This window comes from Ruditapes philippinarum, unplaced genomic scaffold, assembly GCF_026571515.1.
Source record: "Ruditapes philippinarum isolate M1 unplaced genomic scaffold, ASM2657151v2 ctg4782_1_1_1_1, whole genome shotgun sequence".
Taxonomy (NCBI): Eukaryota; Metazoa; Mollusca; class Bivalvia; order Venerida; family Veneridae; genus Ruditapes; species Ruditapes philippinarum.
In genome coordinates this window covers 67,752-95,689 of record NW_026854444.1, presented here as the reverse complement: position 1 = coordinate 95,689, position 27,938 = coordinate 67,752, and the positions used below count along the sequence as shown (strand labels likewise).

At 34.9% G+C, this 27,938-nt stretch overlaps 1 protein-coding gene across 2 annotated transcripts; it reads left to right on the top strand.

Annotated features, from left to right (window-relative positions):
* The first annotated feature begins 883 nt into the window (after positions 1–883).
* Positions 884–27,938, top strand: LOC132740142 (activating molecule in BECN1-regulated autophagy protein 1A-like). 2 transcript variants are annotated; one of them, XM_060727992.1, is made up of 17 exons: positions 884–938; positions 3,010–3,142; positions 3,839–3,897; positions 4,496–4,679; positions 7,341–7,516; positions 9,746–9,844; positions 11,099–11,286; positions 14,563–14,961; positions 15,744–17,831; positions 18,611–18,713; positions 19,271–19,416; positions 21,551–21,661; positions 22,135–22,320; positions 23,028–23,125; positions 23,558–23,614; positions 24,288–24,427; positions 26,446–27,938. In XM_060727992.1, exons 2-17 carry the CDS (start codon positions 3,023–3,025, stop codon positions 26,642–26,644), a joined length of 4,353 nt encoding a protein of 1,450 aa, XP_060583975.1. In that variant the 5' UTR covers positions 884–938; positions 3,010–3,022; the 3' UTR covers positions 26,645–27,938. The 2 variants fall into 2 exon arrangements, with proteins under 2 accessions (XP_060583975.1, XP_060583974.1); XM_060727991.1 differs by having other exon boundaries at positions 18,608–18,713.

The window sequence follows — 27,938 nt, the reverse complement described above, 5'->3', positions numbered from 1 at the left end:
TGTTTGTTATATCATCACACTCCAACAAAACATGCAACTTCCATAAAGAAAATACCAAATTACTATTACTGTACAAACTGCCAATGGCCAAAAATCAACAGAAGCAAACGATGGTTCAGGTATATGACCAATAAGCACCTTATTGAAAACTAAAACATGTCACCTAAAAAAGAAAGAAAAAAGGAAATTGAAAAAAAAAACTTTCTGGGACATGAATGGCCTAATAAATACTAAAATCACTAATACTTATAATAAAAACATAGTGTAATAGAAACTCATTTAATATAGGATAAATTCAGGTTTTTGACTTTCAGCGGTGTGGGACGGTCTCCAATTTTAGACTTGGAGAAGTCAGAATATATATATATGCAATTTAAACCGTGTACACTGTCCAGATCCTTTAATGGGGGCATACTAAGGGGCCTTAGATCTACAACCGTCGATCGATAGAAATTTACGCAGAAGACCAATAATTGTTATGATAATTAATTAAAAAGAAAATTGGTTTCATTTAAAATGTTATGAATACAATTTTTTTATTAGGGTTTATAAAAGTCATCGAGAAAACATGCTCATAGAACAGGTCTTTTCACTTATCGGTACGAATCGAGCATGCATATTCGTGTTCGATTTTTAGTAGCCAATTTTCTGGAGATGGGGCAGAAGTTTACAATTAAAATTAAATTAAATTTTAAAATATTTTAAATTCTCAATTTAAAAATTTTTAAAAAACATATTCATACGCGACCAAGAAGTGCAGTTAAGTTTTATGACATTATGTTGAAATATATTCGAATTTAGTGTTTTGGTAAAAACTCCGCCGAGAAGTCGGAAACAATTTTTGGATAACAGGGCAAAAGGATTTTTGAAAAACTTTTGAATTACGAAAGAAGACCAAGAACCTGGACTTTACTTAATAGTTTGTGAATTTCATTTACGTAAGTTTATTTAAAAGGTTTGATGATGTTTCCTTTAGGTAGAACTAAAAGAAAGATTTAATTATGTCATTGCCTTTCTAATACAGGCGGTTAAACAGGAGGACATTGCCATTTAATAAAGTTCATGAACCTTTTATCTTTCAGTAATAGTTTATTGGAAGATGTCTATGATGCTGTCTCCTTTTAAATCGTATTTTGTTGAACTTATATTTTATAATTATTAGTTCATATCTATCTGCTGTTTTGGAGAGGAAGTCCGCTCTAAAATATTATGAATATGCATTATGATTGATCTACATCATACTGATTCAGAATTGTTCATGATTACACTAAGCAGGTATACATTGCAGAGCAACAGATATTAAAGCTTTGAAAGTGAATTGGGTATTGCTCCATCATTTCATGTGGAATTGAATAATGGGTATTGCCTCTATTGGCTCCATTTATGATTTAATTGGGTATTCTATTTCTAAAACCCGTTACCCATGATTTTAAGATCAATTGAATACGGGTATTCAATTATGAAAATATGAATTTCATAGTTTATTATGTGTTTTATTACTATTAGTGTTAAGCTATATGGCTTGAATGTGCCAGTTTTATGTCTATATTCCAAAATAGCGCACATAAATGGTCCAGAATATTTAATTTTAAACAACTTTGTTTTCTGGCGGATTTTTAATTATCACATTAACCCTGACGCAGGAGTGTAATAATTAAACTTGACTTGATGTCATTTGTGCTATATATAAACCTAGGGTTAAGGCGTGCTAATGTTAGCGTTACACTATAGGCGCGTCAATGAAAAATGTCTTGTTTAATTGTTAACCGTTCTCTTTTTGAATATGTGATAAATAGAATATTATATTTGTGTAGATTCAATATAGAATTTATTGAACAAGTTGAATAAAACAATATTATGGCTATGCTCGCCAGATGCTCGCATAAGTAATAGAAAGAGTATCGAAACACGAGGCTACCTGATTTGTACGAGGGGGCTATCAGATTGCCAAGTGTTTTGATGTTCTTCCTCTTTTGTATCATAGTCAAACATAAAAACACGTCCCCTTTTGTCACAATATGAAACCCCAGAAAAAAGTAACCAATGAACGAGCATCTGAATATGATATTTTTGTTGCTTTCCCTTTTTCTGCCATCACAATAAATAAACCCCAGCAAAAATGAGCCAATCAATGGGCATGCTCTTGAGTGCGGGTAACTAATACCTGCTCTCCAGTTAACGCACTGTGCATGTATATATATACGATTTAACTCTTACACATTTTCAACAAAAGGTCCCCAAACTATGATACAATATGATTTTATTCAACTTTTTTTAATAAATTAAGTATCAAACCTACACTCATTCAATATCCTCTATTTATTTAGAACTGTTACATGTATGTTTCAAATCTTCTTTCGGAGACTGTCAAATAGTAAGCTCTGAATTACCTTTGGGAATATTCTGATAGCATGCATATAAATCATTTATATAATATTGTCTGAAACTACGAGCGGACAACATGACGAAAATGACAATACACACGAATCTTTACACCAATTGTGTATCTTATTTTAATGGGTTTTGATATGCATATAAAATAAGACAATTGTGTATTTGGAAAATTAATTGTGTAAATATGCAAATATGCACCTTATCTGTTGCTCTGCATTGTATACATTGAATTGAATTTAGAGACAGCTATGAGATACAAGGGAATCCAGGAACCAGTCCCTAGCTCTTATTGAATAGATCCCTTGGTTCTTTTACATGCAAATTGTTTATCACTGATACATGAGATGATTACCTGGATTTCTTATCAGTGCACCTCTAGGTAGGTGGGAAACACTGACAGTGTCTCTGAAAAATCTCAAGGGTGTAACCCAGGATCAAACTTGGAACCTCAGGAGTGATAATCTTTGGTGTAACCAACTGAGCTATCTGCGCCACCTTTCGATTGCTGCAATGTCGTTGTTGTCATATGGAACCTTTAATGTACAGTACATGTAGCCTATTTCTCAAACAATTTTCTACTGAATAGTAAATGTTTCTCTTTTTATGGAATTTCAGGCATGCATGAACAATGAATGTAACAAGTTATATTCAGGAACGTCAATATGGGTTGTCCAGGAGGAAGAAGAGTTCACAGAGGAATATGGAAAAGTTCCTGGAAATGAAACTTTCGAAATCATTTGTTAATAAGGTACATGTACATTGAATATGTATGAAATAAGTTTAACTGTTTTAACATTTGTTGTAATGCAGCTTTCTTTTTGTATGATAATGTTTTGACTAGTGGTTGAAATATTTCTAATTTTCAAATTCTGTGGTACATTAAGTTTACTACATGTAATTCTGCAACAATTTGTCATATGATTCATACTATTGTGTGAAATCAGTGCATCATACTTGCTCCTTGAAAACATAATTGCAACCATAAAGTAGGTAAGGGTTTGTCAAATCCATATTAATTCAGTCAACTGTGTAAGTTCAGAGAAGTTGAATTTCATGTATACTGCCTAACAAACCTATACATTGTACATATATTATTATTAACAATGAAGGCAGCAACAGAGGTTGACTAGTGGTTAAAAAATCTGAGTCTTCAACCTTCGATCATGGGTTTAAAACCTGACTGGGTCATAACAATGTTCACTCATGTAATCTTTGATTAATCTATTACTCATTACTGATTTCCATCCTTACATAAATTATATTTATAATATATACCATGTATAAGCAAGGCAGCAACAATTATTCTAAAAGCCTAAAATCATGTTAACTGAAGGAATACTTTTTCATTAAAAAAACATAAATATTAATATAGGTTTAATTCAAAGTACAGTATATTTTTGATGATGCATGTAGTAGTTCGAAACACATGATTGTTTTTTTCCAGGCTGCTGAGATATCTGGGAAATGTAGGGCCACTTTTGTTATGCAGTTCAGTCCAGATGGGTATGTAAAGCCATCTTATTATATCTTGAAAATGATGAACTTTTATTGAATAAATCATTTGATTCATTTGAAAATTGATTAAGTTGCTATGTTTCTGGCAGTGATTTTTAGCTCGGCTATTTAAAGAATAGTGAGATCTATTATACAAACTCAATTAACAATCTGCCACCACACATTGTTTAAGTTTTTGTGTGCAAGAAAGCATCTCAAAAACTAATAAATGGAAAGAGTCTACTCTTCACACATTTATTTGAGAGTATAAAAGGAGGTAACTGGTTACTGTCAACTGTAATTTCAATGTGTGAATGCCAGAAATAAATTTGATAACATGCACAGGCTTTATTCCAGTCATACATGACAACTACATTGTCTTTGCTAAATTGATTATAAATATACAGTACTTCTGAAACTTGTTTAATGATAATTAGCAATTATTTTATCTCAGTGGCAAAGCCACAGGCACTGGCAATTTCTGAAAAGTAAAATCACTGAAAGAAGGATGGAAACTTTCAAGATTCTTAAAGTTTAAACGTAAGTTGATGTATGCAAGATATGTACTTAATTTACCTTGATTTATATTATATTAATTTATATGTAGGACAAAAGTTGCATCAACACATGGTGATCATTCTGTCAGGGTTACAGATATCGCAACAGGAAAGTGTCTCCACACATTACGAGGACATCCTCGAACCCCTTGGAGCCTCGCTTACCATCCCTCCTACAGTAATATTGTAGCCAGTGGATGTTTAGGTGGTCAGGTCAGGATTTGGGACCTTTATGTAAGTTTGTACTTTATTGATTAGTTCCATTCCACAACAGGTTTTGACAATAATTGTAATGAATAAACTAAATTTGTCTATTAAATGGTTATTGTAGGTGATATATTGCCTGTTTAATGGCGATACTGTCTGAGCCAAGCTTTCCATGCCAGTGTGGCTCGATGCTGTGTTTTTAGCTCACCTGTCACAAAGTGACAGGGTGAGCTTTTGTGATCGCTTTTCGTCCGGCATCCGTCCGGCGTCCGTCCATAAACTTTTGCTTTAAATGACATCTCCTCATAAACCACTGAGCCAATTTCATCCAAACTTCACAGGAATGTTCCTTTGGTGGTCACCTTTAAAAATTGTTCAAAGAATTTAATTCCATGCAGAACTCTGGTTGCCATGGCAACCGAAAGAAAAATCTTTAAATATCTTCTTTTAAACAACCCTAAGAGCTAGAGCTTAGATATTTGGCATGAACATCTTCTAGTGAGTGTCTACCAAGTTTGTTCAAATAAAAGCCCTGGGGTCAAAATTGGCCCCGCCCCAGGGGGTCATTGATTTTCCCTATATGCATATAGTAAAAACTTAAAAAATCTTCTTTTAAAGAACCCAAAGAGCTAGAGCTTAGATATTTGGCATGAAACATCTTCTAGTGAGTGTCTACCAAGTTTGTTCAAATAAAAGACATGGGGTCAAAATTGGCCACGCCCCGGGGGGTCATTGATTTTCCCTATATCATTACTATATGCATATAGTAAAAACTTAAAAAATCTTCTTTTAAAGAACCCAAAGAGCTAGAGCTAAGATATTAAGCATGAAACATCTTCTAGTGAGTGTCTACCAAGTTTGTTCAAATTAAAGCCCTGTGGTCAAAATTGGCCCCACCCCAGGGTGTCATTGATTTTCCCTATTTGCATATAATAAAAACTTAAAAAATCTTCTTTTAAAGAACCATAAGAGCTAGAGCTTAGATATTTGGCATGAAACATCTTCTAGTGAATGTCTACAAAGTTTGTTCAAATGAAAGCCCTGGGGTCAAAATTGACCCCGCCCCAGGGGGTCATTGATTTTCCCTATATGCATATTGTAAAAACTTAAAAAATCTTCTCTTAAAGAACCCAAAGAGCTAGAGCTTAAATATTTGGCATGAAACATCTTCTAGTGAGTGTCTACCAAGTTTGTTCAAATAAAAGACCTGGGGTCAAAATTGGCCCCGCCCCAGGGGGTCATTGATTTTCCCTATATGCAAAATTATAGTAAAAACTTAAAAAATCTTCTTTTAAAGAACCCAAAGAGCTAGAGCTAAGATATTTAGCATGAAACATCTTCTAGTGAGTGTCTACCAAGTTTGAACAAATAAAAGCCCTGGGGTCAAAATTGGCCCCGCCCCGGGGGTCATTGATTTTCCCTATATGCATATAGTAAAAACTTAAAAATCTTCTTTTAAAGAACCGTAAGAGCTAGAGCTAAGATATTAAGCATGAAACATCTTCTAGTGAATGTCTACAAAGTTTGTTCAAATAAAAGCCCTGGGGTCAAAGTTGGCCCCGCCCGAGGGGGTCATTGATTTTCCCTATATGCATATAGTAAAAACTTAAAAAATCTTCTTTTAAAGAACCCAAAGAGCTAGAGCTAAGATATTAAGCATGAAACATCAACTAGTGAGTGTCTACCAAGTTTGTTCAAATTAAAGCCCTGTGGTCAAAATTGGCCCCACCCCGGGGGGTCATTGATTTTCCCAATATGCATATAGTAAAAACTTAAAAAATCTTCTTTGAAAAAACCCAAATAGCTAGAGTTTAGATATAACGTATGAAACATCTTTATGTAATGTTCCTTTGGTGGTCACCTTTAAAAATTGTTCAAAGAATTTAATTCCATGCAGAACTCTGGTTGCCATGGCAACCGAAAGAAAAATCTTTAAATATCTTCTTTTAAACAACCCTAAGAGCTAGAGCTTAGATATTTGGCATGAAACATCTTCTAGTGAGTGTCTACCAAGTTTGTTCAAATAAAAGCCCTGGGGTCAAAACTGGCTCTGCCCCAGGGGTGTCATTGTTTTTAACTGTATGTGTATAGTAAAAACTTTAAAAATCTTCTTTTAAAAAACCCAATGAGCTAGAACTTAGATGTTTAGCATGAAATATCTTCTTATGGGTGTCTACCAAGTCTGTTCAAATAAACAAATAAAAGCCCTTGGGTAAAAATTGGCCCGGGGGTGGGGGGTGGCCTATTTCAGGTGAGCGACCTCAGGGCCATCATGGCCCTCTTGTTATGAACTTCACTCTTCCTTGTGAATTTATGTACACTTAGTTTGTGGTGAACAATTTACATATTGAACCACATTCTTGTCTGAAATAAAAAAAAAATCAGAAACTTCATGCCTTTTTATACTATTTTATGCTAATGACTATGAATATCTTGTCAAATTACATATATACAGTTTGTTAATACACTGACATGCACTCTGATATTTTTTTTTAAAAGAGCTTGATTCACTTATTATGAATTCTTTATGAGTGTTTATATTTATGAATTCTTTATGACAATTTATATCAAGTTACAATATATTAATTGAACTTAAAGATGATGATTAGGTCAAATCCTGAGTACTTTAGTTATCAAATAAACATTCCATGATTCCAAACAAACACTGTTCTTATTATCATTTAACAGGGTCATGGTTGTGAAGTATGGGACACAGAAAATAATTCAGTGGTCGCTGCACTGGCTTTTCATCCGACTGACCAGGTTCTTGTAATAGCTGCTGGTAACACTATCTACTTCTGGGACTGGACAAAACCGGAACCGTTTGCCAAGTGTAGTACAAGCCATGATTATGAAAGAATCAGGTATAATGATATACATATAAATTTATCGATACATGATATTATGTCAAAGCACTTTCTTTTATTTTTTTTATGCCCCCGCCATGTAATGGCCGGGGCATATAGTGTTACCCTTTTCCATTCTTCCGTCATTCCGTCATTCTGTCATTCCGTCATCATCAGTTTCCGTTCATTATCTTAGTAACGGTTGCACATATTCAACTCAAATTTGACATATGGATATGTCATGAGAAAATACAGGTCAAGTTTGAATTTGGTCATGGTTCGATGATTTTTGGCAGAGTTATGGCCCTTTTACTTTGAAAATATTATGAAATTTTCAGTTTCCGTTCATTATCTCCCCAACGGTAAAACACATTTAACTCAAATTTGACATATGGATATGTCATGAGAAAATACAGGTCAAGTTCGAATTTGGTCATGGTTCGATGATTTTTGGTAGAGTTATGCCCATTTTACTTTGAAAATAATACATGTATGAAATTTTCAGTTTCCGTTCATTATCTCCCCAATGGTACAACACATTCAACTCAAATTTGACATATGGATATGTCATAAGAAAATACAGGTCAAGTTCGAATTCTGTCATGGTTCGATGATTTTTGGCAGAGTTATGGCCCTTTTACTTTGAAAATAATATGAAATTTTCAGTTTCCGTTCATTATCTCCACAACGGTACAACACATTCAACTCAAATTTGCCATATGGATTTGTCATTAGAAAATACAGGCCAAGTTTGAATTTGGTCATGGTTCGATGATTTTTGGCAGAGTTATGCCCCTTTTACTTTGAAAATAATATGAAATTTTCAGTTTCCGTTCATTATCTCCTCAACGGTACAATATTTTCAACTCAAATTTGACATATGGATATGTCATGAGAAAATACAGGTAAAGTTTGAATTTGGTCATGGTTCGATGATTTTTGGCAGAGTTATGCTCCTTTTACTTTGAAAATAATATGAAATTTTCAGTTTCTGTTCATTATCTCCCCAACGGTACAACACATTCAACTCAAATTTGACATATGGATATGTTTTTGGAATGCCCAGGCCCAGTTCGAATTTGTTCATTGTTCAATGATTTTTGGCAGAGTAATGCCCCTTTCACTTTGAAATTAATATGAAATTTTCAGTTTCTGTTCATTATCTACCCAACAGTGTTACATATTCAACTCAAATTTGACATATGGATATGTCAAAGGAATGGGCAGGTCAAGTTGGAATTTGGTCATGGTTCGATGATTTTTTTTGGCAGAGTTATGTCCCTTTCACTTTGAATATAATATAGATACATCTTAGGAATAAGCAGTTTAAGTTTGAATTTGGTCGTGGTTCAATGATTTTGGACAAACTAATCTTTCTTGAATATTGGAAAAATTTTGAACTTTCAGTTTCAGCACTCATACTTTTGTGGAAATGTATGTAGCCATTATTTTGGCTTAGACTGAATAATTTCAGTGCCTTGAACATTGTATGGAAATGGTTTGTGTTAACATTGAAAAGTTTTAAGGGCTTTGAACTTAAAATGAAAACAATGATATGTGCAAACAAATTTGGAACTAAATATTATAACATCTGAAATTTCGGCTGCATGTGCGGGCATCCGTGGCATGATGACACATTTCTAGATTATTTTTGCAAAGTTGGGAGACTGAAATGTTTATGTCACTTCTTTGAATTTTGAATTCAGAAGTTACATTTTATAATATTACATATTATTTATAGAAAATTAATTTACTTAATTTCATAGTAAAACTAAAACTATTTCCTAATTGAAACATGAAAATACTTAAAAGGTAAGGGCAGTGTTGTATGCTAAATCAGGATTTTCATTATTAAGTTTTTGATTTATTTCAATGAGTCAGCAATTGTTCTACCATACTCTTTGCTGTAGATGTTAAGCCTGACAGGTTAGCCTGCTGAGTTCAATACAAAGAGCCTGGGATGGGTAATACAGGGACAGCTGGTATGATCCTTTGGCGAGGCAGAAATTTTCTGTGACAGTTGAACTCAGACATTGAGTCAAATGGTCATTTATCTCTCTATGTTGATTTAGAAATCATGTAAATTAGTAGTGGCTCATTTGCCGAGAAGTTGATTTCTTGTTTACCCGGAAATCTAGTCACTAGATATGACCAAAAACTTTTAAATCGGCATGTTGATAAAAATATATTTAGCCTACATTGTAATTCTGTCCACGAAAGTAAGTTATTATATGTATTATGTTACAGATGGATACATTTTGACAGTGTTGGACATACCCTTTATACAGGGATATCCAACAATACATCTGTACATAGAGACCAGTTGTCCAGTGTGTCTCACATGGGGTAAGTTCTATTTGTGATTTGGTTGAAGATATAAAAAATATCTTACCTTGGATACATGTATATAACCTAAACTGTTGACTTAAATTTCTGTCTTAAAATAAAACTGGAGAAATAGGTTCATATATTTTACTTTCTCAAAATAAAGTCAAGGTGTTTGAACTTTCAAATCACAAAATAGGTCTAATTGTACCTTTCAAGCTTTCAAAATAAATTAAAGACTCTCCGATTATTTTGCCACACATTCAAAACTTAGGAGATGTAGTAAATGTCATAATGAAGAAACACTATTCACACATTTGCTTTGGCAAGTGATCATGTTTAGTTGTTTCTCTTTTAATTAACTACATGTACCAGTATTAAAGTTTGACTTTATGCAGATAGCCAGATATGTGTTCAGAATCTGGACAAAATATGGCATCTTTGTATGGTTTGTGGGTTGGGTTTTACTTTCTAATACGTCACATTTCAGGGATTTTTTGGGTTTTTTTGGCTTATTTAATAACCAATATTTGGTCATAATCCCAATTGAAAATAGAATAAGATTTTCCCAATCCACATGAAAAAATTCCCAGTTGAAAGTTACGGAATAAAAATATTGAATAACAAATTATAAAATCTTTGAAACTAGGGCTTCTTCACTGTTATGGTGCTTGAATGTTTGAAGATGCCATCCTTGACAGTGATTCTTTGCATTCATTTAATCACTGCAAAATTTAGGTCATGTATTTTATCCCAATTTTTAACAAAACATTATTGAAATTCCCAATTCCATGGGTATGGGTCATGTTCCCAAAATCCTGGGGAAAAAATCTACATTTGCACTACCAAGGTCATACAGCTTCTTTCCAGTTCTGATGGTGGAGGAAGACCTCACATGCCTGTCCATGCATTTTTAAAATGCTTGTGATAAAGGATATCTTAGTGAGCTCTTACTCAGTACCTGTATGTAATTCCTACTTTTTGGGGCGTCCATGGCTGACTGGTTAAGGTCGTTGACTTCAAACCACTTGCCCCTCACTGTTGTGGGTTCTAATCCTGCCAGTGACTTTGGATTCTTTCATGTGAGGAAGCTATCCAGCTAGCATACAGAATGTCAGTGGTTCTACTCAGGTGCCCGTTCGTGCCTGAAATGATGCAGGGAAGGGCACCTGAGGTCTTCCTTCACCAGTAAAGCTTGAAAGTGGCTGTATGACCTATACTGTGTTGGTGTAACGTAAAACCCAATCAAACAAATAAATTCTACTTTAACTTCAGGGAGGAACGGCCCCCACCCACAAGTCAACCATCAAGATTAAGCTCCGTGTACAATAACATTGTAAACTACTACCAGGACTACAGACGAGATAGGCTTTTCACACAGTTAGGACCTGGTGATGGTATTGGGTTACCAATAGCAACAGGTATTGGAAGTATGGTGGACAGGAATGTTCCTACAGGACAAGGTATGCCACTTGATCATGTTAACTTTAAATGTTTTACGCTTTGTTCTGTTTCAGAAATTTTATCAATGAGTGACTTTGTATGTACTTGTATATGTCTCCTTACTTTTTAGCTCGACTATTCGCAGAATAATCGAGCTAATGCAGTCACCCATTTGTCGGCGTCAGCGTCCCTGTGGTTAAGTTTTTGTATGTAAGCTGGTATCTCCATAACTACTGAAGGGAATGGATTGAAACTTCACACACTTGTTCTCTGTGATTATCTAAGATGATTGGCACAAGTCCCATAACTCTGATTTGCTTTTTATACCCCCAAAAACGAAGTTTGGGGGGGTATATAGGAGTCACTCGGTGGTCGGTCGGTCGGTCGGTTGGTCGGTCGGGCGGTCGGTCGGTCGGTCGGTCGGTCCAGACGTCCGTTGCATTTTCCTTGTCCGGAGCATAACTTTAAGACTAATGCTTGGAATTCAATATAACTACACATAATGGTCAAGCACATTGAGAGGAAGTGCAGTGCACAAGAACCATAACTCTATCTTGATTAATTACAGAGTTATTGCCCTTTGTTACTTTTCCTTGTCCGGGGCATAACTTGAAAACTACTGGTTGGAATTCAAAACAACTTCACACAATTGTCAAACACAATAAGGGGAAGTGCAGTGCATAAGAACCATAACTCTATCTAAAGTAATTACAGAGTTATTGCCCTTTGTTGCTTTTCCATTGCTTTTTTTTTTGTCCGTTGCATTTACCTTGTCCGGAGCATAACTTGAAGACTAATGTTTGGAATTCAATATAACTACATACAATGGTCATGCACATTGAGAGGAAGTGCAGTGCACAAGAAACATAACTCTATCTTGACTAATTACAGAGTTATTGCCCTTTGTTACTTTTCCTTGTCCGGGGCATAACTTGAAAACTACTGGTTGGAATTTAAAACAATTTCACACAATTGTCAAACACAATAAGGGGAAGTGCAGTGCACAAGAACCATAACTCTATTTTAAGTAATTACAGAGTTATTGCCCTTTGTTACTTTTCCATTGCTTTTTTGTCCGGAGCATAACTTGAAGACTAATGGTTGGAATTCAATATAACTTCATACAATGGTCAAGCACATTGAGAGGAAGTGCAGTGCACAAGAACCATAACTCCATCTTGACTAATTACAGAGTTACTGCCCTTTGTTAATTTTCCTTGTCCGGGGCATGACTTGAAAACTACTGGTTGGAATTCAAAACAACTTCATACAATGGTCAACCACAATAAGGGGAAGTGCAGTGCACAAGAACCATAACTCCAGCTTGACTAATTACAGAGTTATTGCCCTTTGTTACTTTTCCATTGCTTTTTTGTCCGGAGCATAACTTGAAGACTAATGGTTGGAATTCAATATAACTTCATACAATGGTCAAGCACATTGAGAGGAAGTGCAGTGCACAAGAACCATAACTCCATCTTGACTAATTACAGAGTTATTGCCCTTTGTTACTTTTCCTTGTCCAGAGCATAACTTGAAAACTACTGTTTGGAATTCAGTACAACTTCATACAGTCGTGAAGGACATTAAAAGGAAGTACAGTGCACAAGAGCCATAACTCCATTTTGACAAAATACAGAGTTACTGCCCTTCGATACTTTTCCTTGTCCTGAGCATAACTTAAAACTTACTGGTTGGAATTCAAAACAACTTCATACAATGTTCAAGCACAAAAAGAGGAAGTGCAGTGCACAAGAACTATAACTCTATCTTCAGTTTTCATAGAGTTTTTGCCCTTTGTTCCTTTTCTTTGTCTTTCTGGACTTATTGCAGAGTAATTCAATTAAACTTCGTCAATGGCCAACCACATTGAAAGGAAATGCAACATACAAGAACCACAAATATCTTTAATTGCCAACAACCATAACTCTTTATTTCAATTCTTTTACAAGGTATTCTGTTACTAGTAACATCCTCATTTCCGAAGCAGTCATGTGGGGGTATTAATCACATTTAGTGATAGTTCTAGTTTTTATAATTATGCCCCTTTTTCGACTTAGAAATTCTTGGTTAAGTTTTTGTATGTAAGCTGGTATCTCCATAACTACTGAAGGGAATGGATTGAAACTTCACACACTTGTTCTCTGTGATTATCTAAGATGATTGGCACAAGTCCCATAACTCTGATTTGCTTTTTTTCATAATTATGCCCCTTTTTCGACTTAGAAATTCTTGGTTAAGTTTTTGTATGTAAGCTGTTATCTCCATAACTACTGAAGGGAATTGATTGAAACTTCACACACTTGTTCTCTGTGATTATCTAAGATGATTGGCACAAGTCCCATAACTCTGATTTGCTTTTTTACATAATTATGCCCCTTTTTCGACTTAGAAATTCTTGGTTAAGTTTTTGCATGTAAGCTGGTATCTCCATAACTACTGAAGGGAATGGATTGAAACTTCACACACTTGTTCTCTGTGATTATCTTAGATAATTGCCACAAGTCCCATAACTCTGATTTGCTTTTTTACATAATTATGCCCCTTTTTCGACTTAGAAATTCTTGGTTAAGTTTTTGCATGTAAGCTGGTATCTCCATAACTACTGAAGGGAATGGATTGAAACTTCACACACTTGTTCTCTGTGATTATCTAAGATGATTGGCACAAGTCCCATAACTCTGATTTGCTTTTTAACATAATTATGCCCCTTTTTCGACTTAGAAATTCTTGGTTAAGTTTTTGCATGTAAGCTGGTATCTCCATAACTACTGAAGGGAATGGATTGAAACTTCACACACTTGGTCTCTGTGATTATCTAAGATGATTGGCACAAGTCCCATAACTTTGATTTGCTTTTTTTGCATAATTATGCCCCTTTTTCGACTCATGAATTCTTGGTAAGTTTTTGCATGTAAGCTTGTCTCTCCATAACTACTGAAGGGAATGTATTGAAACTTGAAGAGTTTGTACCTTTTCGGACAATTTTATGTATTCATATAGGTAAGCATTATTATACTCAATGAAACACCCTTGTGACAAATTTTCGAATAGTCGAGCGTTACTGTCCTCCGACAGTTCTTGTTTACTAATGAGGGAACTTGAGATTTTGTTCCTAAGTCTTATGTACATATTTATTCAGAGAGGACTAATTAGTCAAATGGTTTATAACTATTTGTTTTAGGCAAATATTTTTTTTAGTCTTTCGTAAAAAAAAAGTACATAATAATTAATTTTAGAAAAAACCTTAAGTTTTTGAATTGAGTATGAAAGGTGATTTGAAAATTGCATTTTAGGTTTTGATGGTCTGCCTGACCTCCATAATGAGGGCTTAGTAAGACCTTTATCACCTGGTTCCCCACCTAGACCACCTCTACCAGGAACCGATGAGCCCGCGGTACTAGGACAGCCAGTTAGAGGTAGTGGGAATAATTTTGTGTCCTACGCCAGTCAAATTGCCCATGCATTAAGACCGGCTGGCTACCAACCAAGTCCTGAATTTGTAAGACGCCGAAGAAGATGGCAGGGCAGTGATTTTCCCAGAATAAGTGTACATGAAAGTTCTGGTAATCTACGTCCAAGCACGCAGTCTGTATTTGGCAGCTTGCCAGAATCAGAAAGAGAACTCCTGTTGAATCCAACATTTGATCCTTTCCTGTCCTCAATAAACCAAGATGCTGAAAACCCATCAGAAGGTAATTAGTTTTCCTGTGATTACAATTACAGTTTGATAAAAAAAAAAAATTGTATAAAATGAGCATTCATTAAGTAACTTTTGCAAAAATATCTTTGAATGTTTATTTATACTTACCACTTGTATAACAACCACTTAATCCAATATGGATAGCCTTACCCTTCCTGAAGAGTATTACCTATAATTAGTCTTGGAGAAATGTGTTAAAAAAAGACTTTCGCTGTTTGCAAAGTGACCAATGGTTCTTAATCGTAAGGAAAGTTAACCTTTTTGGAAGTTTATGTCAATAATCACTTTTTTATGCCACTTGTATAGAGACACACCTGTACTGTCTTACTTAGCTCTATGCAGTTGACTTTTGGTGTTTTTATGTTGAAAGAGTTAAACTCTAAAATCAATAATGGACAGTTTGAAATTTCTAAGGAAAGTCTGTTATACAAATATACAAATTCTGCAAGGTAAGGGCTAACCTTCGTGAATAAAGGTCTTTCATGTGACTTTGACGTATGTATGTGATGTATGTATAATCCAGAAGGCTTGGAACTGATATATAAATTGAAATATTAAGTTTTCTGTATCTGGAAGGGTAATATGCTATTACGGAAAAAAAAATTGTGTCTAGTATATACATATATTCAAAACTACTTACACTTACATACTAAACATATGGAGTTACGTCAATTTGCATCATATAAATTACGAGCGCAGTTGACATTTGGACTCTGGATTATTTTAAATGAATTACCTGGTGCCCTTTTTATGTCCATCCATTTCTATTTTCAGGCTTAAATCCACTCACCAGTAACACTGATAGGCAAAGAGTGGCAGCTTCAAGAAGAATAACTAATGAACCATCTTTGAGCAGGCATCTGTTACCAGCAATTGATATAACGGAGGAAGTAGAAATTCCACTTGAAGCTGTAACAGTCCAGTATATAAGGCCTCGGTCAAATTCTGGACATACAAATATAGTATCATCTGTGAGGGGAGAGTCAAATGATAGTACTGAAATAAATAGTGCTGTTAATGATGTAGACAGACCACTTATCAATAATTCCATTATCAATAACCAGAATAGATCATGTAACGAAACCTCGATAGCTAGGACTCAAAGTGATATATTAGTTTCAATGGCAGCCCCATCCACTACACTTTTGTCGCGATTTTTACAAAGACCGTCACAAAAACCAAGCGAAGCTACACCAACGTCGTCATCTATCACATCAACAGAAAGTAAAGTATTTCCTAGTATTAGAGAAAGACTGCAATTGTCAATACCACTGTCAACAGAGACAACATCTGCTAGTAGTAAAGGAAAGGTAACTCTAACACAGACCACGGGTATACCAAAAGTTACTGTAATTATGAGCAGCCATACAGATACAGGTACCCAGAGGTCTTGTCCCGGAACAAAACCATCATCGAACTTGTCCCTGTCTAGTTTGAATCAAACTGCTTTAAATATGTGTTCAATTTCTAACAATACTGCCAAAAATGTAACTCGGGCTCCATCACTGAGTGGCAACACTGGCTGTTTGAAAGTCAAGTCTGACCAAACAGGTGTTAATTCATGTACAACAACAACAACAACTACAGGTGCTAATCTTAGAGCATTATGTACTTCTGTTAATGATGATGCAAGTGCGTCTTTACCTAAATGTGGTAGTGCTGTACCTTCAAGTAGACAGGCAAACATTACGACTGTATCTAGCCAATTGGTTCCCCCAGTGGTAATCATTGTGCCAACCATTGTAGCTAGTACAAGCAGCCATTCTACTTTATTTGAAAATATATTCCACAACTCGAGCACTGTAACACAAACTGCTGGTGTAAATTCTGGTAATAGTTCATCAAGGGGACGTAATTACCTACCCTCGTTTCGTTCACAACCTTACAACTGGCAGAACAGAGGCAGATACCTATCTTTAATGGGGCCATACCTTCAGAGCAGAGGTATGAATCCCCCAGTGTCAGAAAGTTCTGCATATCATCCTGAAGAAGTTTCTACTATTGAATCTTTACCTATGAGATCTCAAAGCTCTGGTCGTGACTCAGCTACACTTCAGTGTGATCAAGCTTCTAGTGATACTGAAAATGAGCTTAGTTCTCATCTGCGTCAGTCTGGAGCTTATTTCTTACCAATACCAGAACACCAGCGTCGAGCAACATCATCCTCATCACAGAGGTCATCTGGAAGTCTAGATCGGAACACAGATTCTTCTTGTCTGAGACAGTTTAACGTTTCAGCAGGTTCGGTTGATAGTGCACAAGGTCATTTGTCAAATTCAGACAGTTCACAAGGTCGAAGGTCAGATAGTGCTCATAGTCAAAGGTCAAGGTCAGGTAGTGTACAAGGTCAGAGATCTAGGTCAAATTCCCAGGAGTATGAAGTCGAATTAGTGGTTGACCAAAATGAGAATTACACAACAAATAGAAATGTTCATCCAGATATTCCTCAAAGGGAGGAAATCGTTCACAGAAGTCAGGACAGCAATAACAATTCTATACATATATCCATGAATAATAATCAAGCATTGAGCTCTATTAGCCAAAGAGTTGATCAAAGGAATCACGATTATGTGCGATTAAGGGATAGCTTTGTGTCAATGACCGATCAGATCGAGCGAGAGATGAATGATTTAAACAGACGTATTAATGCATTACGTGATAGTTTTAGTGAAAGTATTAGATCGCTACGTCATGATAGACGTAGGTATGAAACCTTAGATGGTCACTTACCAGCGGAGACGGCTACTAATTTAGGACCTCATGATGAACATGAAGTTCGAGACCTTGCTGGAATAGGAGCAACTGATGCGCTGTCTCTACCTGGCGCTACTGGACTTGGTGCTGATTCAGACCATCTAAGTGGTAGGAAATTTTAAAGTATCAATCAATCTATTTTCCTCTTCTTTTGTGATCATTTTCAAGGTCTGTATGGCTGTTTCTCATGTTCTGTTCACTTATAAACTGTTCACTCCAAAAAGATCAGATTCATAGAAAGGTTATTAAGATATAAAAAATACAAGTCAAAATAAAAGGAAAGGTAATGAATTTTGCTAGATTATGTTCAGATTGTGTCAGTGTACTAATCTTGATAAAATAATGTTGAAGTTTTACAGATATTGTTATATTCACATGCATATTGTTAAGGATTATGAACCTTATTGAAATTGATGAATATCGATTACTGCTGAATTATGTCATAATAAACCCAAAGGCATTTTTGTCTTCTTTCTGCAGTCCCAGCTTTGGTTGATAATGTTCAAATATGTATATCTTAAGTTAAACATGGTTAAACTAAATGGTGTTTAAAAGGAGCTCCAATGCGGTAAAAAAAAGCCTAAAAACATGAAATTTTAAATGATTGTATCAAGTTATGTACTTAAATCAAAATCTACAAAATTATGATATCATAAAATTTATGAGTAGGGCCACCAGCTTTCTGTTAGCTAGCTCGATAGTTCCATCAAATAAAAAATTCTTAAGTCCCTGATGGGATTGGTACCCACAGCAATTATTGGGAAGTGATTTAAAGTTGGTTACCTTAACCATGTTGCCATGGAGATGCCACGTCTGAAAATATATAAGATACACAATGGCATGTGTCGTTATAAAAGTTTAGACATTTATAGTTACTATTTCAGCAGGTTCGGATATACCAGTATCTCAACCCCCTACTCTACTAGAAACCTCTCTCCGGTCACATACACAGGGGCGTAGGAGGCTGTATGCTGGCAATGTTTCAGAGAGGTAAATATTTATTATTTTTGCATTATCATAGAGTACATAATTTATATTCACAGAAAAGATGTATTCAGTATATGCAGTCATTTTGTATTTTGATGTTAGTGCTCTTCAAAGCCGAAGCTGGACAAAAGTTAATAATCCTTTTGCCTTGTGGCAGCAACTAAATCTATCCATGTGACCAGTGCAGACCAAGATCAGCCATCCAATCTGTGCTGTTTGATCATGGTCTGCACTGTTTGTTCATTCAGTACAAATTCAGTTTCAAATTTTCCCTAAAAATGATGAATGGTTTGTCCAGTTTGAAGTATGGACAAGTCCATTTAAGAAATTTGGTGTGTTGAGGGTTAACTATAAACTTGTTCAAGTCTTCAAACAAGACATTTTCAAAGAAGTTTGTTTTTGATAAAAAAGTACTTTTCATGGATAATTTGTTATGACAAATACATAATGTCATTTATTGGTTTATCAGTCTTACTTATTTAATTAACCAATTTTAAAAATAAAGCAGTGGTGCATACATTCAATTTATTATTGCATTTTTCATGTAATATGTTTTTTAGCGAAGACGAGGCACCAAGTGATACCCATAATTGGCGAACATTACAGCGACACTACCTTCACCCACATTATTCCTCGAGTATTCTCGACGACACAATAAACCGACCAAATAATGTGATACAGTCGGCAATTAACCGAGCCATTGCTGGTAGGATCTTTGTTGTTGTTCGCTTTGTGAACAATTTGTTCCAAAAAGTTATTCATTGGCCAATTACTTGAATGGTATTTTGCTTCTGTTGTCTTTAAGCAATTAGTAGAGAGAGTGATTTAGTATTTTGTATGAAAATCAAATAACTATCTTGTTTACATTTTGCTACTTTTATGACAAATAATTTTATATTCAGTGCTACTTTCTATATGTAAGCCCCTAACATGCTCTAACATTATAAAACTCATATTTGCCATTTCTAAAACTGGAAAATTTTGTTTATTCTAAGGCAATTTTCTTTAGTTTAATTTTACAATGGGCTATTCATTTTGCAATAATTGTAAGCCATGTTCTTTTTAGCTTACCTGTCACAAAGTGACAGGGTGAGCTTTTGTGATTGTTTTTCGTCCGGCGTCCGGCCGGCGTCCATAAACTTTTACTTTAAATGACATCTCATAAACCGCTGAGCCAATTTCATCCAAACTTCACAGGAATGTTCCTTTGGTGGTCACCTTTAAAAATTGAAATTTAATTCCATACAGAAATCTGGTTGCCATGGCAACCGATAGAAATAACTTAAAATATCTTCTTTTAAAAAACCCAAAGAGGTAGAGCTTAGATATTTGGCATGAAACATCTTCTAGTGAATGCCTATCAAGTTTGTTCAAATAAAAGCCCTGGGGTCAAAATTGGCCCTGCCCCGGGGGTCATTGATTTTCCCTATATGCATATAGTAAAAACTTAAAAAATCTTCTTTTAAAGGACCCAAAGAGCTAGAGCTAAGATATTTAGCATGAAACATCTTCTAATGGGTGTCTACCAAGTTTGTTCAAATAAAAGCCCTGGGGTCAAAATTGGCCCGACCCCAGGGGGTCATTGATTTTCCCTATATGCACATAGTAAAAACTTATAAAATCTTCTTTTAAATAACCCAAAGAGCTAGAGCTAAGATATTCAGCATGAAACATCTTCTAATGAGTGTCTATCACTTTTGTTCAAATAAAAGCCCTGGGGTCAAAATTGGCCCCGCCCCAAGGGGTCATTGATTTTCCCTATATGCATATAGTAAAAACTTATAAAATCTTCTTTTAAAGAACCCAAAGGGCTAGAGCTAAGATATTTAGCATGAAACATGTTCTAATGGGTGTCTATTAAATTTGTTAAAATAAGAGCCCTGGGGTCAAAATTGGCCCTGCCCTGGGGGTCATTGATTTTCCTTATATGTGTAAAGCAAAAACTTTAAAAAAAAATCTTCTTTTGAAAAACCCAAAGAGGTAGAGCTTAGATATTTGGCATGAAACATCTTCTAGTGAGTGTCTATCAAGTTTGTTCAAATAAAACCCTGGGGTCAAAATTGGCCCGCCCCGGTGGGTCATTGATTTTCCTTATATATGTAAAGCAAAAACTTAAAAAATCTTCTTTGAAAAATCCCAAATAGCTAGAGTTAAGATATTAAGCATGAAACATCTTCCAGTTAGTGTCTTCAAAGTTTGTTCAAATAAAAGCCCTAGGGTCAAAATTTGCCCTGCCCCGAGGGACATTGATTTTCCTTATATGTGTATAACAAAAACTTAAAAATCTTCTTTGAAAAAACCCAAATAGCTAGAGTTTAGATATTAAGCATGAAACATCTTCTAGTGAGTGTCTTCAAAGTTTGTTCAAATAAAAGCCCTGGGGTCAAAACTTGCGCCGCCCTAGGGGTGTCATTGCTTTTAACTATATGAGTATAGTTAAAACTTAAAAAATCTTTTTTTTTTAAAAACTCAATGAGCTAGACCTTAGATGTTTAGCATAAAACATCTTCTAATGGGTGTCTACCAAGTTTGTTCAAATAAAAGTCCTGGGGTTTAAACTGGCCCTGCTCTGGGGGCCTATATACAGGTGAGCGACTTCAGGGCCATCATGGCCCTCTTGTTTCAATTACTTCATTTAATTGCATGGATCTAAGTTTTCATCCAATTGCCTGAAGTTCAGGATTGTTTTTGCATTCCTACAAGCATTATTTCTATATAAAATCAATGAAATTAATGTACAATTCAGGATTTTTAGGTTTTCTGACATTCTGAACTATGTAAGAGTTTATACAAAAATGTATATTGATTGTAGACCTTAATGTTTATGACTTATTTTGTAGGTGCATTTATGGGAACTGGAGAATCTGCAGTTGCCAACAATATCATCAGTCAAACACACAGAATACAGTACTGGGATTTTTCGAAGTGCATCATTCCTGATATAAGTCAAAGTAAGTATAATCATTTATGTCAGGTGAAATTAAGCAGGAGAAAAAGTTACTTCTTTTTAAATAAAATCACAAAAATACACTAAATATCATTTAATATTTTATCAATTTTAATGTGGGTTTTTGTGAAGCGTGTTTGTAGTGCTTCAAACAGTTTCATCAATATGTTTGTAATGTAAATGTGTGGCCATTTGTTTGAATTTACCTAGTGTGAAGAGTTATTTAATTTAGTTTTAACAATATTTATTTTAGCTGAATTGTTAAGAAAATTTATAGATTATTTTAACCACACTTTAATATGCTTCTAGAAACTAACATAGGGTTTGAACCCACATCTCATTGGTTGAAAGGTAGGTACCTCTACCACCTGGCCACCACTGTTCCCCTTAATTCAATTTTAAATTTTTCCTTCAAATAATAAATGAATTTGCATGTATGATGAATGACTTTGTATGTATTGATTGATTTTATTTCAGGTAAAATAAACATTGTTGTTCCACACTGTAAGCTACACAATAGTGCCAGTGCTAACATCTCTCAAGATAACACATTGTTAGCAACCTTTGTCCCCAACCATCATGGTTTCCCTGACAACAACATTCTAGCAGTGTACTCTCTGTTACCTGGAACGAGGGGACAGTGCCTTTATACCAAACAGTTTGGTAAGTTGACTTTTCTTTACCAATATTTGGATTACTTTGTTGTTTATTGATGGTAACCATGGCAACAGTATCCTAGCAGTATATGTGGGAGGTGGAGAGTTCAGTCCCTTGCTGGGTTGAACCACATTCTAATATAATAGAGATATAATTGGTACCCTGATTTTTCTGTGGCCAAAGTTTTTATGCTTGAAAGGTTTTGTGTCAACTTATTTTGTGACCTTTACCTTAATACCAAGCATGGTTTCTGTGACAAAATTTTCTGGTGCTTTTTATTTAAATGCAAGAGATTTTTCTGATAAATACAGGATGGCAAAAGCCCAAGTGGGAAGGATATTCAAACATTCAAATGGCAAAAAGGGACTTGCGTATAAAAATAGATAACATGTACACAATAAATGAATATCATATTTGAATCTATTTTTTGCTATATATACAATGAACTTTGTTATTTTCCTGTCTCCTGATTCACAGTAAACTCCGCTTACAACGATATTCAAGGAACTGCCAAGTTTATATTCTTAAAAGTTATATCTGGATATCATTATATCTTAGAGGCTCCCAATTTGAGAACGGAAGTCGGGACCACAGCAGCATTATTATTATAAGTGGTGCCATTGTAAGTGAAGTTTACTGTTTAATAACTCGAGGAAACAGTATGCTACTTATTTGTATATCTGTTGAGGAAATTTTGTGGTTTTTTTTCACAGGTCCAAATGCGGTGTCTGTGAGTATATCACCCAGCAATAGCTATATCCTGGTATGTCTGGCAGCTAGACGTCTCTCGTGGGTCTTCACAAACCAACAGGTAATATGTTTATCCATCTATTTTAACCCTTACCCTTGCTGGAATTAAATGTATCTAGCCTTTGCCAACAGTATAGAGCCAGGTCAGCCTGCACATCCATACAGTCTGACCAGGCTCTATACTGTTGGTAGCTCAACTTTTGTATTTTGATATTGAAATCCCTTAATTCTTATGAACTGGTCCAAATTTGTAGACAGGTAAATATGGTTAAAGGGTTAAGCACATGTAATAAATGGGTTTTCTTAGAAAAAAAATCTTAAAATGTTCAAATAAAGGATAAATCTAGCATATTAGATATTAGATACCATATCTTAAATGCTAACTCTCAAGGCAGGGAAAAATCCTGAATCTTATCTCAACAAATCTGGTTCATGGAAGGGCAAGAATAATACATGCCATAGATAACTAAAATGATCCTCTGCTCTTTTTCAGCTGGTTGCTCATATATACAAACTTGAAAAGAAGCAAGCTGGAGAAAAATCTATGAAGGTCTGAAAATAAGATTTACATTCTGTAATTATGTACCATTATTAAGGATGGATATTTTCAAGGCAAACAAATGTTGTAAAGTTTTTCAATTATAAGATTATACAAATGTTTTTAATTGTGACGTCTTGAAATATATTTGGACTAAGAAATCAAATATATTTTAATATTTTATATTTTTATATAGATTGCTATTTAAATAACTGGTTAGTAACATTAAAGTGGGAAACTTCCCTTATCCAAATAATAATGAGTAAAAGTTATTTTAATTTACCTTAGCTTCTTTAAAGGAACTTCACTGAGTTTTTTGACAAGATGGGACTGTAAAATTATTGCGATTTGTATACCATGTCTTCATTATTTGTGTCATATTTTTACGGTTTAAGTGTCCCAGTTGTTCTATGTATGATTTTCAATTTTCATGTTTTTAGGCTTTTAGACCTTAGTGGAGTTCCTTTAATAAGCATTTTACAATTTATTATAGATAACTGGAAAATTAGCATGCATTTATAATGCAAATAACATCACGTTGAAAAGTTATTACACTAGTGTATTATCCTTTGAATCACATGGCTTTATTACACTACTGGGTCATGGTTTATGTGTTAAACAGTGTTAACTTTTTGCACCATTATTTTGCTATATGTTTTTAAGTTTTTTTATGTTATTTTGACAGCATGTTAAGGATGTAGATCATCTGTGTAGTTCAGAGGTTCGTACACACGTCAGTGGCAACTCGGCAAGCTGGCTACCACTGCCTGGCCAGGGACTGGTATACGGTACAAACAGAGGTGATCTCCATATTTGTAGACCAGGGTATGTCCACTAACAATACTGCACTTTTGTAAAGTCACTTTTCATTGGATAATCTTGATGTGTGTATAAATGGCTGCGGTCAATTTAGAAAGTAATTTCTTTCCTTTTTAGCTCGACCATTCAATAAGAATAAGTGGAGCTATCCTAGTCACCCGAGTGTTGGCGTAACCACTTATGTTAAAGTTTTTGCAACACCTCAAATATTTTCAAAGTCCACTGACATATGGCTTTAAAACTCTGCAAACTTGTTCACCATCATGACCCAACCTGTAGACAGGAGGAGGTAACTCTATCATGCATTTTGACAGAATTTATGCCCCTTTTTCGACTTAGAATTTACATTAAATTTTTGTAACACCAGGGATATTTCAAAGTTCATTGACATATGGCTTTGAAACTTTGCACACTTGTTCTCCATCATGACCCCAACCTGAAGACAGGAAAAGGTAACTCTATCTAGCATTTTGACAGAATTATGCCCCTATTTCGACTTAGAATTTACGTAAAAGATTGTGAACCACCTCAAACATTTACAAAGTCCATTGACATATGGCTTTGAAACTTTGCACACTTGTTCACCATCATGACCCCAACCTGTAGACAGGAGGAAGTAACTCTATCAAGCATTTGGACAGAATTATGCCTCTTTTTGGACTTAGAATTTACGTAAAAGATTGTGTACCACCTCAAACATTTACAAAGTCCATTGACATATGGCTTTGAAACTTTGCACACTTGTTCACCATCATGACCCCAACCTGTAGACAGGAGGAAGTAACTCTATCTAGCATTTTGACAGAATTATGCCCCTATTTCGACTTAGAATTTACGTAAAAGATTGTGAACCACCTCAAACATTTACAAAGTCCATTGACATATGGCTTTGAAACTTTGCACACTTGCCCACCATCATGCTTGGGTGACTAGGAGAGCTTTACTTATTCTAGAATTTAAATTATTTATTTTCATACCACAGGATGATAGTAAAATATGTATGTACAGTGGAGCCTTGCTAATCCGAACCCTTCTAATCCGGAATCCTTTCTAATCCGAACGAAGTGTCCGGTCCCGATTTTATCCGTTCTATTTTTAATAGTAAAAAAACTTTCGGATCCGGAACCTGTCTACTCCGAATTCCGGACGATTTTTTCAATTTTTGTTCTTATTTTACTCTAAAATTTACCTCTCGGATCCGAACAGATTTTGCCAAATGTCACACCTTTATTCAAAATAACAAATTATCGCACATCTTGCAGGTGTAAACATACACCAAACTGATAAGTGTTATTTCGCTTGATTAATGGGTGAAACGTATGATCTGCGAAGGTGTGAAAATTACACTTAGCTTACCTTGATATCTTCTATAATTGCTTAATTGATTGTTTTTCGTCAGCTTCTATAAATATTTTGATATAATGCAATAGAAATATCTTTTAATCCTTTGTATTGGATTCAATGATACGTGATTTAGTAATGAAAATTAATGTAAACTGTCAGTAAATTCGGATAGTCGCTGAATCGGATAAGAGTAAACAACAACTGACAAATGCTGGTACGAATATCTAATCATGTCTCGGCCTCCTGTTTAACATCGTAGGTTAACTTACCCTAGAGGACATAATATTGTTGCTTATTTATTTATTTTTGTTTCTTTATTTTTATATTCAGATGTATTAAAATGAACGATAAGAGACTGCAAAAATAACATATCTAAATTGCAATTTCAAATATATTCCCGTTTTCTTTCCTTAAACTATTTTGCAAATAACATGAAAAAAACACGTAAAAAACCTTCTAATTCGCAAACCTTTCTAATCCGGAAACCTTTCTAATCCGAACTTTTCTTCTGGTCCGGACGAGTTCGGATTAGACAGGTTCCACTGTATAAAAAAACTTGAATATTCTCTAAATCTTTTCTGTAAGCTTGAGAAAGTTAAGCACTTTTCTGCAATTTTTGATGCCAAAGATTTTGTTGGTGGTAATTTCCTTCTGAATTATCTTCTTTTTTTCATTTTCAGTGTGAAAATAGTATCTGGCAAGGCAATCATAGAAGGTTCTGAGGCCAGTCTTGATGAGTCAGGAAATGAAAGTAATTTCCAGAGATTGTTTGGACAGGTGCCCTGGAGATTGTATTCTAGTCCAAACAGAGTTAGCACATCTACACAGACCGCAGGTGTTAGACGATCAGCTGGTACCCAAACACCTCAGGACACTTAATTATAAGGCAGAACTTGAGCCAGGAACTGGGAACTAAGATTTCATTAGTGATCTGGCCCCGGTTTTGAATGTTCTGAAACTGGGGAAAATCTCAATCTCAGTTACTGAGTTAAGAAAAGTCTCAGATTTGATCTGAGATATTTGTCTTTGAGAACTTTATTAAAAGCTGGGCCTGGGATAGCCTTGTACCTTGAAAGATCATATATTATTCGTAATAAAGTCTCATAGATATCAATTGATGAGGTATAATGTTATAGTTGTATAATTCAGTGGAACTAATTGGTGATTATTGATGAAAATAATGTTGATGATGATATATATACATGTGGAAATAATCTTTATGATGAAATGCTATTTAAATGATGAAACTGTTGTGATTTTTTTTTCTTTCTACTAAATCAGAACATTTTGAAGTTTTCACAGTTTCAACATAAGAGGTGCTTTTGTATTTGATAGATGTTTTAATTGCACTTAACCATAGTTGATGATTCCTTCCTTAAACTTGCTTCTCTGAATACTTATTTCATAATTAAATTTCAACCATTTTTGTTTCAATTTTTTTATTTTATAATTAAATTTCAACCATTTTTGTTTCAATTTTTTTATTTTATAATTAAATTTCAACCATTTTTGTTTCAATTTTTATGCCCCCACAGAGTGGGAGCATATAGCGTTGCACTTGTCCGTCCGAGTGTCCGTACGTCTGTCCGTCCGTCTGTCCGTACGTCACGAAATCTTGTGAACGCAACTCCTCTTAAACCGGATGGCAGATTTTGCTTAAACTTCCAGGGATGAACGACCTTAATGTGTAGATGGTAGTAAAGGAAGGAATTTTTGCTGCGACCAAATTTAACAGAATTATGGCCCTTTGTTGATTTTTTCACTATATACTATGTAGAAATTTTGTGAACGCAACTCCTCTTAAACCGGATGGCAGATTTTGCTTAAACTTCAAGGGATGAACAACCTTAATGTGTAGATGGTAGTAAAGGAAGAAATTTTTGCTGCGACCAAATTTAACAGAATTATGGCCCTTTGTTGATTTTTTCACTATATACTATGTAGAAATTTTGTGAACGCAACTCCTCTTAAACCGGATGGCAGATTTTGCTTTAACTTCCAGGGATGAACAACCTTTATGTGAAGATGGTAGTAAAGGAAGGAATTTTTGCTGCGACCATATTTAACAGAATTATGGCCCTTTGTTGATTTCTAGTTTTCAACTTGTGGCACATGTAGTCCAAAAAATATTTGACCTAAAATCATAAGATTGACAGAACAGTGGCGTGTGGGG